This window comes from Phaseolus vulgaris, chromosome 4 (assembly GCF_051622355.1).
Source record: "Phaseolus vulgaris cultivar YP4 chromosome 4, ASM5162235v1, whole genome shotgun sequence".
In the NCBI taxonomy this organism is placed as follows: domain Eukaryota; kingdom Viridiplantae; phylum Streptophyta; class Magnoliopsida; order Fabales; family Fabaceae; genus Phaseolus; species Phaseolus vulgaris.
The window spans coordinates 17,115,875-17,130,398 of record NC_143501.1 but is presented as its reverse complement, the minus strand read 5'-3'; the positions used below and the strand labels follow the sequence as shown (position 1 = coordinate 17,130,398).

Below are 14,524 nucleotides of genomic sequence, written 5' to 3'. Positions count from 1 at the left end.
CTTCTTTTGATCTAATTCTTTTTTTGTCCTTTCTATAACACTTTAAACTTGCATATTCCAGAGAATCAAAATTTTCCTATGAGTGGAAATATTTTTCTGGATCAAAACAGCCAAAACAGAGAAGGTGAAAACAGGGGAATCTGAAAACTGGAAACAAAAACAGCAAGATACCAAAGTTTAGACACAATGGAAATTTGTGAAATAGAATTGTGTAGTATCTAAACACAATATGAACTCAAACTAAAATTTAAAAGGCACCAAAAGAGCAAAGAACAACAGATTCAAGCAATTAAAGAGACCCAAAATCAAGAAACAATCAAGCCAAATAAAAGGACTATAATGAATTGTTGACAATATGGACGAACATGACTTGACAAAACATGTATAGATTCAGAAAATTAAAGAGTCAAAGCATAATATGAACCAAATAATGAAAGCAAAAAAGACTCAAAAGCCTAAAAGAAAATAGCAACTCAAAGGAGTATGGAATCCTATCACAAATTGCACAAGAACTTGTTCAAGATCAATTGAACAAGAGTGCTTCGGTTGGATCTTCCACAAAGCACACCAAACAAATTAAAATGTAAAAAAACAGCAAGACAAGTATGGAAATTAAATGACAATATGAAATAAAGAAGAACTAAAATTGAAAAGACCAAGAGCTACTCATCTTGAAGAACCAAAGCTCATGATACCAAATGATGGCATTTTCATGAAGTTCTTCTTGAATCAAAGTAGAGCAAAGGGGCGGAAGCAATGGATGAGGTGAGCAAGATCCTCGTAAGAGTGGTGTTGATCTTAAAGGTGCATGATATGTATGAAGCTAGGGAGGTTCGGCCAACCCAAGGAGAGGTGAAGGAGATGAAGTTTAGAGCCTAGAATTCTAGGGAGAAGCAAAGCTTGGCACAAAATGGCAGCATAACTTTACTCACAATAAACTTGAAAATACAAGGTGTAGGCTCCTCCTTTTATAGGCTAAGGAGGACCATAATGCAACCCTAATGCTAGCCAAATGAAATGTAAATGTGAAGCACATGGGTGCACAAATGAGCACATGGGGAGGGGTGTGTCTAGTTTTTATGCTCACCCCCTCCATGGTCTTTCTAGAATGTTCACACAAATATGCTTTCTACACTACTCTAATTACTAAGCACCCCTAATGGGCCTTTATCTAACAATTACAAAGGTCTTCTCTTCCCAAAACCGTAGCTTTGACCCATGTGTATGTGAAGCTAGACGGTCTAGAAGGAATCCTCATCATGGCCTAGACGCTCCTTATGTAGCCGCTCCTCATCATGGCCTAGACGCTCCTCTTCATGGGCTAGACGCTCCTTTTTGAGTCTAGACGCTCCTCATCATAGGCTAGACTGTCTAGTCTTGGAGGCTTGGCTTTCATCGTGTGGTGAGCTTGGGCCCTCCTCCATCACCCTGTGACTCCACCAAGTCGTCCTTTAGGAAGCCATTCTTCACCAACTCGTCGAACTAATGCCCTAACGCCAAGTTGTTGCGTATGGGGTGGCCAAACGCTCGGTGAAACTCGCACCAGGCGTTCTTGTTAGGCCCTAACTTCTTGTCGGTCTTAGCGGGTATCTTCAATCTCTCCGCTATGTTGGGGACGACGATCAGGTCCTTCAACTCTACCACGAAGTTGTGTCTAGGTGGCACATTCTCCCTTGCGCACCCCCTAGTCTGGGGCTTCCTGGGCTCGCAAGGCTGCTGCTTCGCTAGAACCCTCTTCTCTATCGTTGCCTTATGCACCCTCAAGGGTTGAGGTCGACCAAGTGCTCGTGGGCGCGTGGGGACAACGCACGTGCCCTTCTCATTGACTTCTCCTTCCGTGGCAATGTGATCCACCGCTCGACGCCTTATCTCGCCGAAAGTTTTGGGGAGGTTCTTGATGAGTGATTCGCTGAAAGGTCCCGACACGATTCCCTTCCGGAATGCATGCACCATCATGGTTTCATCCTTGGTGTTCAGCCTCACCACCTGTGCCCCAAAACGGTTGAGGAATTCCTTCAGGGACTCTCCCAGATACTTTCTTACGTCAAAAAGGTCGTAATAAATGGGTGGGGGAGCCCGATTCGCAATGTATTGCTCTCTGAACAACTTGGAAAGTTGCGCGAATGAAATCACGTGGCCATCAGGGAGGCTGATGAACCAATCCATCACCGTTCCCACCAGCGTGCTCATGAGCAACTTGCATCGCACCAGCGTGCTCATGAACAGCTTGCATCGCACCAGCGTGCTCATGAACAACTTGCATCATTGGTTCTTTGCAATTCTTTATTCCTTGCCAGCGACGCAGCCAGATCAATCTGGATGCGTTCTTGATTCGCTCTTGATGCAACCACCGTTTCTTGGAGAGCCTGCATCGTTTCCATGATCTGTTGCAGGGTGAGGCTTTTGCCTCCATTCGGTGCAATGGATCCTTGCCTCGTATTTCTCATCTTGATGGATTTTTCTTGTTCTTGCGGAAGGGACAATGTTTTAGATAGTGCCCCACGGTGGGCGCCAAATGTTTCTGCCGGTGACTCGATTATCTTCTCGCGTCTACGAAGATCGCACGCCCAGTTATCCCTGCCTTCGTTCGTGCCTTTCTTCGATAAAAAACCTAAAAATGCAAAGACAAAGGGCGCCCTAGAGGCCGTTTGCACTCCGGCGCTCAAGTCAATATCGGACTAGGAAACACCAAAACTCAGCTGTAAAAAGCTCTGTGTGTAATATGTGTAAAACGCGTAAGAATTAGCGCGTACCTCCTTAGGTTTAATACTACCCTTTATATACTCTAGGGTTTCTGCTAACCACAATTAGGGTTACTGAGGGTGTGCCTTAGCGCCGCTATCACCCACTCTTGGGGCAATCTAGCGCGTAAGGCTCCCTTACTGGAGTGCAACCTCTGACGGGATGACCACCTGGTACCAACTCGTGCACCTAATCTCTGGGGCCATTCGTTCGGGGAGTGCCCTAGCTATTCACGTGCCATGCATGCATCTTACCCCTGGAACGTGACCCTCACAAGTCGTATATCTCCCAGTGGCTCTTTACTTGTGTCACGCCTGAACGCGTCATCCACACCGCACGCATGGACCCCTCGTGAGCTAGGCTTCTCCCTAACTGATAACTGGTGTGTGGTCTGGGATCCACCTCTCGTGGCCCAGCTTCGTTGTTTGACTTGTCGAGGTCCGAGGACATGTCAGCATATCCTAATGACCGATGCCTGACCACACCTCGACACCCTGAACGTACTGTGTGTGAGACACCCTGATGGAAGAGGCCCCAACACCAATCCATTGAAAGGCCACCAAAATATCAAATTGAGGGAACCACTAGAGTTATGGTTAAAGAGGGGTCAAGAGGACACATTCTACATGTCATAAACTCTAGTGTAGAATAGTTTTTACATTTTTGTCAAAAGTAGCATAGTTTAATTCTTTTGTAATGAAGTTGAAACATGCAAAGTGGTACTTAGAAGGTTAACCTAAGTTCAATTAGAAATTCCTACTTTTAATTGAACCTAGGTCCGACCCACATTTAACCTAGAGTGAGTGAAAGGTTCTAGAGTTTCTAGCACATGGAACCATTCTAGAATATACCTCACATGGGCTGAAATAGGCCCCACTTCACATGTGTCAACTCCCTTCAATTCTCTTTTCATATTCAGCCCACTCTTACTATATATAGAGGAGCTTGGGTCATGTAAATTCAAGATTAATACATGAGTGAATTGCTGCCAAAATTGTGCCAATATCATTCTTTGCCCAAAACCTCCTAGGTTAGGCTTTGAATCTTCCTAAACTGTCCCCTTCCAAGTAGAGTTGGCCTCACCACTCTCAAATCCTACTTCTCATGCACCTTCAAGGTCACCACCACTCTTAGGAGGACCTTGTTCCATCTCCAATCCATGAAGCTTCCGCAATTCATCTACAAATCCAAAAATAGGAAGGCACAAATCCATCATTTGGTATCATGAGCTATGGTTATACAAGAGCTAAGTGTCTTCTTTCATTTTAATTTTTGTGTTCTTCTTGTTTTCGTGTTGTTCTTTAATTCTCCATATTGTCTTGTTGTTTTTTTTTGCATTTTAATTTGATTTAGGTGCTGTTTGGAGAAATCCAATCGGTGCATTGTGTTTAAATTGTTCTTGAGCTTCTAATTTTCACATTTGTGTAGGAATCCATATAGAATTGTGTTGCTGTTCTGTTTTTGGTTTATTTGAGTCTTTATTGCAATTTTAATTGGTTCATATTGTGTTCATTTGAGTCATTTTGATTTTTGAATCCAATTGTGTTTTGTCAAGTCATGTTTCTCCTAATCTGTCATCAATTCCATGTAGTGTTGATTTTGTTGATAATTTTGGTTTCTTGATTTGATTTGAGTACAGATTTATAATTTTGTGTTTGTTGATCCTTTGATGCATTTTTATTTTTTAGTTTGAGTTCATATTTGTATGTTAGATCCATACAAATTCAAATACATTCACTCCATTGTGTTTTTGAATTCTGTGCTGGCTGTTTTTTTGTTATGAAATTAAAATACGTTGAAGAAAAATTATGAAAATCTGGATCTATACAGATTGATGTATTAAAAAATCAAGAAAAAAAAGAATCAGATCAAAAGACAAAACAGAGAAAAAATGATAAATCAAACAAAAAAAATGTGCATCCTGATGCCAAAAGAAATAGTAATTGGACAAGACTTTTGAAAAATTTATCACAATTGTTTGGTGCATAATTTTGGTGGGATTCCAGCACCAAAAGTTTGCTAAGACCTTGAATTGTTTGTGGTTAAAATTTCAGAATCAAATTCTAAATAGCCAGCTCAGCATAAATCTTTTAAGTCACGCTTTTTGGACCTAAAATTTCCAGTAGTACTGTTTTGGTTTTTCTAATCAATTCTGATGGCATTTTCATGAAGTTCTTCTTGAATCAAAGTAGAGTAAGGGGGCGGAAGCAATGGATGAGGTGAGCAAGATCCTCCTAAGAGTGGTGTTGATCTTGTAGGTGCATGATAAGTGTGGGTATTGGGTGGTTCGGCCAGCCCAAGGGAAAAGATGAAGGAATTGAAGTTTAGAGCCTAGGATTCTAGGGAGAAGCAAAACTTGGCACAAAATGGCAGCATAACTTTACTCACAATAAACTTGAAAATACAAGGTGTAGGCTCCTCCTTTTATAGGCTAAGGAGGACCATAATGCAACCCTAATGCTACCAAAATGAAATGCAAATTACATCCAAAGACTAAAGGCACATGGCCGGCCCTAGCCTAAAGATTCCTTCTAGAAAACGCACCAAATCTTAACAAATCTAGGTTAAGTCCTTATGAAACCATGTGTGCTATTTACACCACAATTAATACCATGCTACCCTTAATGGGCCGTCCATGTATCTTACACAAATCTTTCTTGGATTCACATTGGTCTAGACGCTGCCTCCATTGGCCTAGACGCTTCCTCCATTGGCTTAGACGCTCCTCCCATGGGTCTAGACGCTTCCTCCATTGGCCTAGACGCTCTTGGTTTGGCTTTGGATGCTTATGTCTTGGCTCTTGTCTTTCTTGTGAGGTTGTGCTTGGCCCTCTTCCATCAAATTCTAGTGCCATTCTCTAGGTTCAATTTGTGTGCCATCTTTTGTTGAGTGCCTATTTTTATTGCTTGTCCAATATTATTCAGAACTCTTTCTAGTTGTGTCATATAATTCAAATCCATTTGCTGTTGTCCTATTTCAAATTTGAATTGTTCTTTGCTTTTATTTCTTGACCTCTAAATTGTTGGTGAACAAAATTCAAGTTGGGCCTTGATAAGTAGAATTAACCTTGTGGTGAGTCTATCCCTACTTAGTAGGTACTGTTTTGACGATTTTAATTGGCTAACCATAAGCGGTTAAGGCAAGGAGCTGCAGCAAATACAAATACAAATACAAACAAATACACTTTGTAGAATACGACAAGGAAGATCAATCACAAGCCAAGGAGTGCATAGTTTAGGAAATTTTAATTTTATTTTGTGTAATTCAATTTCTTTGTATTTCTCTGAGTTGTAATTACATTCAACCTTGATTAATTAGTGGATTAATTATGTGTAGACGGTGAGTGTGTCTTCAATGGCTCTAACTGTCTAGAAGCCTCACCTTAGGAATCGTCTAGTTTAAAGCTTTCTAGTTAGCAATCTTTAATTTGTGCTTAGTAATTGTTTTTGCTTTAATTACTTGTTTTGCATTGTTTAATTGCTTTGCATTGTTTTCCTTTGCATAAAAATTGACTTTTCATTCCTAATTGTGATCTAAGTAAATTACTTAGAAAAAGAATTGTGTGAAGTCTTGAGGGATAGGTTTTGGCAAGGAAAGACTTGGTACTTAAGAGATCCTAGTGATCCACCTCTCTTTCCTGGAAAGCTACCTTCATTACTTTCCTTTTTCTTTCTTGAGTTAAAATACTTTTAACACAAAGCTTTAGTAATGTCAACTCACTCTTCTAAATCTAGTGAAAGTGATATAAAGTCCATTAAATCTCTTATAAAACAATTAGCCAAGGACTTTCAGTCACTCTCATATAGACAATTGGAACATGAGGTACAAATCAAAGAGTTGAAAATGGCTAAAGAAAAGGATGAAAGCTCTCAAAAATCTAAAAAAATATGTTCACATGCATCTAGTTCTCACAATCATGAATCTTTTGGGGAAAAAAGTCTTAGGATAATTGAATATTATCAGCCACCCCTTAGGAGAACTAGAAGAGAAAGAAAAGAATAAGAGAGCCCAAGAGAGGTTAGGGTAGATCTACCTCATTTTCATGGAAAAGAAAATGTAGAAGTCTATTTAGATTGGGAAATGAAGGTAGAACAATTATTTGCTTGTCATAGAGTAAGTGAAGAGAGGAAAGTACCCTTAGCCACTCTTAGTTTTCAAGGCAAAGCTATGTATTGGTGGACGACCCTAGAAAGGGATAGGCGTCATCATAGGGAACCTCCCATAGAATATTGGAATGATCTTAGGGGAGCCTTAAGACGTCACCATATTCCCTCCTATTATAATAGGGAGTTAATGGACAAGCTCCAAAGACTCCAACAAAGAACCATGAGTGTAGAGGAGTATAGGCAAAATATGGAACTATATATGATGAGAGCCTCCATTAGGGAGAATGAGTCCACCACCATAGCTAGATTTTTAAGTGGGCTAAATCTTGAGATAAGAGACAGAGTTGAGCTTCTACCTTACCAAGACTTGAATGACTTGGTTCAACTATGTATCGAAGTTGAACAACAAAATTTAAGGAAAACTTCAAGTTGTAAGGAAGGTTCATACTTCAACTCCTATCCAAGAAGAGAATTTAAAAGGGAGGAGAGTACACTTAAGGAAGCAACAAAAGAGACTCCCAAAAATATAAGTAAAGATATGCTCACTCCACCCATTCGCACTAGGGATATTAAGTGTTTCAAATGTTTTGGAAGAGGCCATGTGCAAGCTCAATGTTCAAACCAAAGAACCTTGTTCTTAAGGGGCATAGATGAGTATACAAGTTGTGATGAAGCACCTAGTGGAAAAGAAGAGGGGGAGGATAATGAGAGAGTATATGCTTTAGAGGGGAGTTAATGATGATCCAAAGATCCCTCAACAACCAATCTAGTGTGAACCAAGAGACACAAAGAGAAAACATTTTTCATACAAGATGTAAAGTTTTTGAAAATTTTTGTTCTCTCATTGTGGATAGTGGCTATTGCTGCAATTGTTGTAGCACTAGAATGGTTGAAAAACTAAATCTACAATTAATACCTCATCTTAAACCTTATAAACTTCAATGGATCAATGAAGATGGGGAATTAGTTGTAGATAAGCAAGTGAAAGTCGAGTTGTCTATGGGAAATTATAAAGACAAAGTTTTATGTGATATAGTTCCCATGGAAGCTTGTCATATTTTGTTGGGTAGACCTTGGCAATTTGATAAAAAAACTATGCACAATGGTCTTACCAACGAGATTACTTTCACTCACAAAGAAAAGATGTTTATACTTCATCCTTTATCACCTTCACAAGTGGTAGAGGATCAAGTGCAAATGAAAAAAAAGAGTGAGGAAGAAAAAATAATAAAAATAGAAAACCAAGAAAAAGCCCTTAGGGAGATAAAGAAGTGGGAAAAGAGTGTTCCTCCCCACAATGTCATTCAACAAGAAGAAACAATTAAAAACACATTTGAAAATATGATTCTTGTTGAACAACCTTCAAGTCTTATAAAAGGAACACATAGAAAAATTCTTAAAGAGGTTAATTTAGGACAAGGGAGGCAAAACTTAGAAAAGAAAATTATGTACTCCTCTCTAAAGAAATCATGTGACAAGTTGCGAAAAACAATAAAAAAACAAGAAGGGCAACTTAATAAAATTGATTTTTATACAACTGCTCAAACTAACACATTTTCTTTGTTTGATGACTCCCATAGATGGACGTTTGATCCGGGAGGATGAGCATAGTTGTCAAAGCAAGAGGCTGTTATCCGAGATCGATCCTATGGATCTGAGGATAGATTTTCTCAAGAAGGAGGATATGATGGACACCATCCAGCCATATACATCCACCTACTAATGACAAGGATGAAGCCTTGGATTTGAGGACAAATCCTTTTCAAGAGGGAGGGGATGACGGAAGAGGCTCCAACACCAATCCATTGAAAGGCCACCAAAATATCAAATTGAGGCAACCACTAGAGTTATGGTCAAAGAGGGGTAAAGAGGACACATTCTACATGTCATAAACTCTAGTGTAGAATAGTTTTTACATTCTTTTCAAAAGTAGCATAGTTTAATTCTTTTGTAATTGTGTTGAAACATGCAAAGTGGTACTTAGAAGTTTAACCTAAGTTCAATTAGAAATTCCTACTTCTAAATGAACATAGGTCCGACCCACATTTAACCTAGAGTGAGTGAAAGGTTCTAGAGTTTCTAGCACATGGAAGCATTCTAGAATCTACCTCACATGGGCTGAAATAGGCGCCACTTCACATGTGCCAACACTTTTGAATTTCCCTCCAATTATCTTTTCATATTCAACCCACTCTTGCTATATATAGAGGAGCTTGGGTCATGTAAATTCAAGATTAATACATGAGTGAATTGCTGCCAAAATTGTGCCAATATCACTCTTTGCCCAAAACCTCCTAGGTTAGGCTCTTAATCTTCCTAAACCGTCCCCTTCCAAGTAGAGTTGGCCTCACCGCTCTCAAATTCTACTTCTCATGCACCTTCAAGGTCACCACCACTCTTAGGAGGATCTTGTTCCATCTCCAATCCATGAAGCTTCCGCAATTCATCTACAAATCCGAAAATAGGAAGGCACAAATCCATCACACCCTGGATGTACTGCTTGTGGGACCCACCTTACATGACCAAGGCCTGACCACTCCTCGACGCCCAAGGCGTACCGTATGCAAGGCGCTGGCCCTTGCCGCTCGTGGGACCCAACTTAAGTGGTCCCACGTCCACCAACAGTCAATTACCTTAATAAATAAAAATGGACTTTGGTTTGATATAATGATCTCAATTGAGCTACTTATTATATTAAATTCATCCAAGTTTCTTATTAATTTAATAAATGAAGTTGAAATTCGGTATGATGTACAAATTAAGATCGATTAACTTATTACCTTAATAAATGAGGTTTTCTATATGATGTATTGACTCACTTTCTACCTTGAGAAATGAGGTTATACTTCAATATGATGTACAAGTTAAGAGTGGATCACTCATTACTTAATAAATGAGGTAGAACTTTGATAGGATGTACCAAGACGTTTATCACTTTAATAAATAAGGTTGGACTTTAGTATGATGTATGTTTCGAGACCGAGTTGTTTATTAACTTAAATGAGGCTAAACTTCAATATGATGTACAAATCAAGACTAAACATCTTATTACCTTAATAAATAAGATTGAACTTCAATATGATGTACGAATCAAGATCAAGCCACTTATTACCTTAAATAAGTTTGAATTTCGTGTGATATACATATCAATACCAAGCCACTTATTACCTTAATAGATTTAAGAAAACATGATGGTCATGATGCTTCAAGTGCCAAGATGAATATTAATAAACTAAATTCATTTATTTTCTACGTGCCTCTTAAAAACTCGAGGAAAACTCATTAGGGAAAAAACCTTAAGGGATAGAGTACATCATGTAACCTACCTAAAATATTTCAAAACTTTAATTACAACAAAGCTAAAGGCTTGTTGCATTTCATGTCCAAGGTTTCATACCTCCATCATGTTTTTCCAAGAGCTCCCTCTTTTACTACTTCTCTCACTTGATAGGTTCCAACCAACTTTGGTGACAATTTGATACATATTTTATTCTGTTGAGCTCTTTGTAAGACAAGATCAAAACCCTAAAATTTTTGGGGAACATCCTAAAACCTTGGCTTCAAAACAAAAATAGTTTCTTTATAAGATAACTATCAAAGAGAGGATAGACAATTTACTTCCTTAGGAGGTGAGTGATTTCATAAAGTAAAGAATATAAATGTGTATCACACTCCCATAAGTTAACAAAAAAAACTTTTACAAGAAGAATTATAAGAAAATATCGTTATAATTATGTCTTTTTTTTTTTATGTTTTAGTATCATTGTTTTTATATAAACTTCAAATAGGACCATTGTGCTTGATAAATATTCTTGAGATATTTCCTCTATAATATTGGTAATGTACCATGTAATCTTTGTATAAAGATACTTGATGTTGTGTTTTGTTCGGTTAAAGATTTAGGGTGCAATAATAACAAAATTTTTTGGCTCAAAGGGGATATATAAAAAAATGAATTCTAATAAGATAAAGGTTGACTATTTGGCCCTGGGTTCCTAATTAACACAAATGCCTTAATCATCTTCATGCTCTTTTATTGATGTAACATAAAATAAAAATTAAGCAACCACAACTGTCAATTCACTAGTAAATCTCTCAAATTATTTAAGCTTCACACACTCACTTGGTTTAATTAGTCCCATTCCTTATTGTTTTGTCATTCTATTTTCTAATCAATCATTCTGTTAAATTTTCATGTATCACAATTTCAACTACATTTGAATATGGATTCAATCATATTTTCCTTTCAAACCTGTGTCTAATATATTTCACAGTTTAACAAAGTTTGATTAATACTTTTTTCCACAATTCAAATTAATATTACAGATCTTGTGATATTGTTTTAAAAAATAAAACTAGAAAAACAACTCAACAATTAAATTAAAACTGAAAAATAACTCAACAATAAAATCCAAGCAAATTAAATGTCTGAAAAGAAATAAATAAGCAAACTAATCAACTGAAAAATACAAACAATTGAAAAGAAATAACTAGAAAGATAAAACCATGTTTTTGTCCTGCTTTATGCTCAATCTTCTCTTCTTAGCGATTCATCCAACTTCTGTGTTAACATCGTCGTCTACAACTGTAGACGGTCTTGCTTTATCTATTGGATCTGCCCCTCAGAAAAATAGTACATGTCCCTTGGTCATGCATGCAACATATGATCTGAATTGTTTTGGGGTCATCAAACCTAGTTTCACCACTCAACACACAACTTAAACAAAAACTAAACAAAACACACAAAAATAAAACATAGAAATTAAAATATTGGGTTGCCTCCTAGCAAGCGCTTATTTAACGTCATATAGCTTGACACATGTTTCTTTATAGCTCCTTCAACAAAATCAATGTGATGAGCCTTTCAATTTCATCACCTAAATAAGGTTTCACTCTTTGACCACTGACTACCTAGCTTTTGTGTGACATTGGGTCCTCCAACTCCACTACTCCATAGGATTTAACAAGTGTTCTTCTAGGTGTTGTTGTCCTTCCTCATCCATGTTACTTTCTTTTTGAATTATCTCAATGTGAGTTAAAGATTCTTTTCTAACTTCTCCTTGCATTTCTTTTCTTTTCTTACTTCTATTCTTTCCTAAATTCCTAAATTTAACTGCAATTGGCACTAGTACAAAATTTAGAAACAACTAATGTTTATTAAGTGCGACTTTACTATCAGACACAGTCTTTAAAAATGCGGTGACATTTTTTAAATTAAGTTAATTTACAAATGCGACTATTTGTAATAGCCGCATTCATAAATCAAGTGCTTTGATTTACAAATGCGGCTATTTGCTGCCGGTAGCTATTCGTGGGATCTTACGAAAAAATGTTAGGCCATAACTCGTTTGTGCTCATTCTTCTCTTCCATCTGTTGTAAAGTCATTGATCCATTAAAACTAGATGAACTTTAAGATGAAATTGTTGTTATCTTGTGTTAATTGAAGATGTTTTTTCCTCCATCTTTTTTTTGACATCATGGTTCATCTAGTTGTGCATCTGGTAAGAGAGGTTAGATTGTGTGGACCAGTGTACTTAAGATGGATGTATCCTGTTGAGCGGTATATGAAAAATTTGAAAGGTTATGTGAAAAATCATTATCGTCCAGAAGCTTCAATGATTGAAAGATACATTGTTGAAGAAAATATTGAATTTTGTTTAGAGTACATGTCAAAAGCAAATTCAATAGGTCTTCCAGCTAATTCATGGCACCACAGGCGTTCTAAAAGTAAATGTTTACATGGTGTGAATATTGTAAGCAAATCTCGATTAGAAGTCTTGCAAGCACATTTGTATATATTGAATAACACAGATGAAGTTATACCTTACATAGAAGCTCATAAATCCATTGTGAAGGCAAATAACCTTCTGGAAGTTGCTAAACAGATTGGACGGGACCCTCTGGAAGTTCCATGGGATGATACATTTTTTGAAACAAAAACTGAGTTGCCATTGTACATATACATGTCAAATTTGTTATGATGTAAGTATTTTTATGATATAATTTATGTTTTTATGATGTAAGTATTTTTTTCTGATGTAAGTATTTTTACCCATATTTCAATTTAATTTATGTTAAATTAACATTCATTATGCTTTAACTAATTACTTGTAGGTTTTTGAATGGTGTCCTATCACTGAGGAGAAGGAAAATGTGTATGGATTCTTAGATCCCGCATATACTAATCTCACTGGAGCAAAGGCAAATGAGACCCAATCATACATCACTACCACCTTGGAAAAAGAGGGAAAACAAATTTATTTATGCCCTTATATTAATGAGTAAGTTTAATTATATGTCGTCAATTATTACTAGTTCTTGTTTTAAATATTTACTAACTCTTTTCATGGATGATATAGGGGTCATTGACAGTTACTTGTCTTATCAATGGTTGATAAGACTGTTGTGTGGTTTTGTTCCCTACACAAGAAGATATCTCCAAGTCTTAAGAATATCATTGACATGTAAGTACACTATAAACTTAACTCTGAATGTTACTAATTAACCATCTACTAACGAGGTTTTTTTTATTAACCAGTTCATGGCGTGGATATAACATCCTAAAAGTGTTAGAATTATAGGGCTAAAACAAGAGGGGGTGAATTTTTTTTGAAAGATTTTTGCATGTATTGAAGGTAGAGTGTAAAGCTATGAAGAATTAATCAATGAAAAATCTGTCCAGCCAAATATAAAACTGTTTCTAAGCTTGATGGAGAAAATCAACCTTTTGCTTTTACGAAACAACTGGTTGTTTTTATCAGCAGTTTATTAAAACAAAGTTAAAGCAGTTTAAAGAGTGTAAGGATAGAGAGATTCACACAGAAAGTTTATACTGGTTCACTCAACACCTGAGCTACATCTAATCCTCAGAAACCACTGAGAATTCACTATGTAATCAACCCTAAATTACAAGCTACACACACCAAGAGTGATGATCTTGAACCCTCAAGAACATATACCACTCCTTGGAAAAAACCACAACCAAGAGTGTTGATCTTGATCCTCTCAAGAACACACAACACTTCTTGGCAAAATCAGTACAAAAATAAAATTATCAAGAAGGAAGGGAATAGAATACACCTGGGTAAATCACAAGATCAAAGTTCAGAATACAAGACCCAATCCTATTCCACACACTTGAGATGATCCAAAAGCTCTTTGAAAACTTGAAAATTGTTTTTGATTGATCTTTCTTACTTAGTTAATGCATAGACGTGTAAAACCACCTTTTTATCTTTCAATCAAATGGTTAAAATAGTTACAACAAAAGTCCAAAAGCTGTTGGAATCATTTAAAACAGAAAAACCACTTAACAAAATTCTGTTAAGGTTTTCAGCAAAACAATCGGTTGATTTTTCGAAATAACCGATTGATTTTTGTTTGACAGCAAAGGCAAAGACAAAGCTTTTCCAAATCATTTTAAAAACCACTAAGTGTTAATCAACCTGTTGATTCAAAATTTCAACCTGTTGGAATTTCACTTCCTTTTAGAAAACCCATATTTTCAAAATGTTAAAGATTCAATTGAGCTTGGATCATCTTAAGGAGTGAATTAACAAGTTTCAAAGAACTAGACACACACACACTCAACAATAGCAAGGTCTTCAAGCTTTCCACTTGGATTTGGAGACATCAAAGCATCTTGTTCAACAATCTCCCCCTATTGGATGAAGAC

The 14,524-nt window shown here is 37.0% G+C and overlaps 1 protein-coding gene and 1 pseudogene across 1 annotated transcript; one reads left to right on the top strand and one right to left on the bottom strand.

Annotated features, from left to right (window-relative positions):
• Positions 1 to 1,482: 1,482 nt before the first annotated feature.
• LOC150027944 (uncharacterized) lies at positions 1,483 to 2,220 on the bottom strand. The gene has a single exon (XM_090300966.1). The coding sequence runs from the start codon at positions 2,218 to 2,220 to the stop codon at positions 1,483 to 1,485; it is 738 nt and encodes a 245-aa protein (XP_090157092.1).
• A 4,602-nt stretch (positions 2,221 to 6,822) lies between these two features.
• LOC150027943 (uncharacterized) lies at positions 6,823 to 13,244 on the top strand (annotated as a pseudogene).
• Positions 13,245 to 14,524: the final 1,280 nt, after the last annotated feature.

Coding starts and splice junctions, on each gene's coding strand:
- LOC150027944 (XM_090300966.1), bottom strand. CDS start 2,220: ATGAGCACGCTGGTGCGATGCAAGTTGCTCATGAGCACGCTGGTGGGA.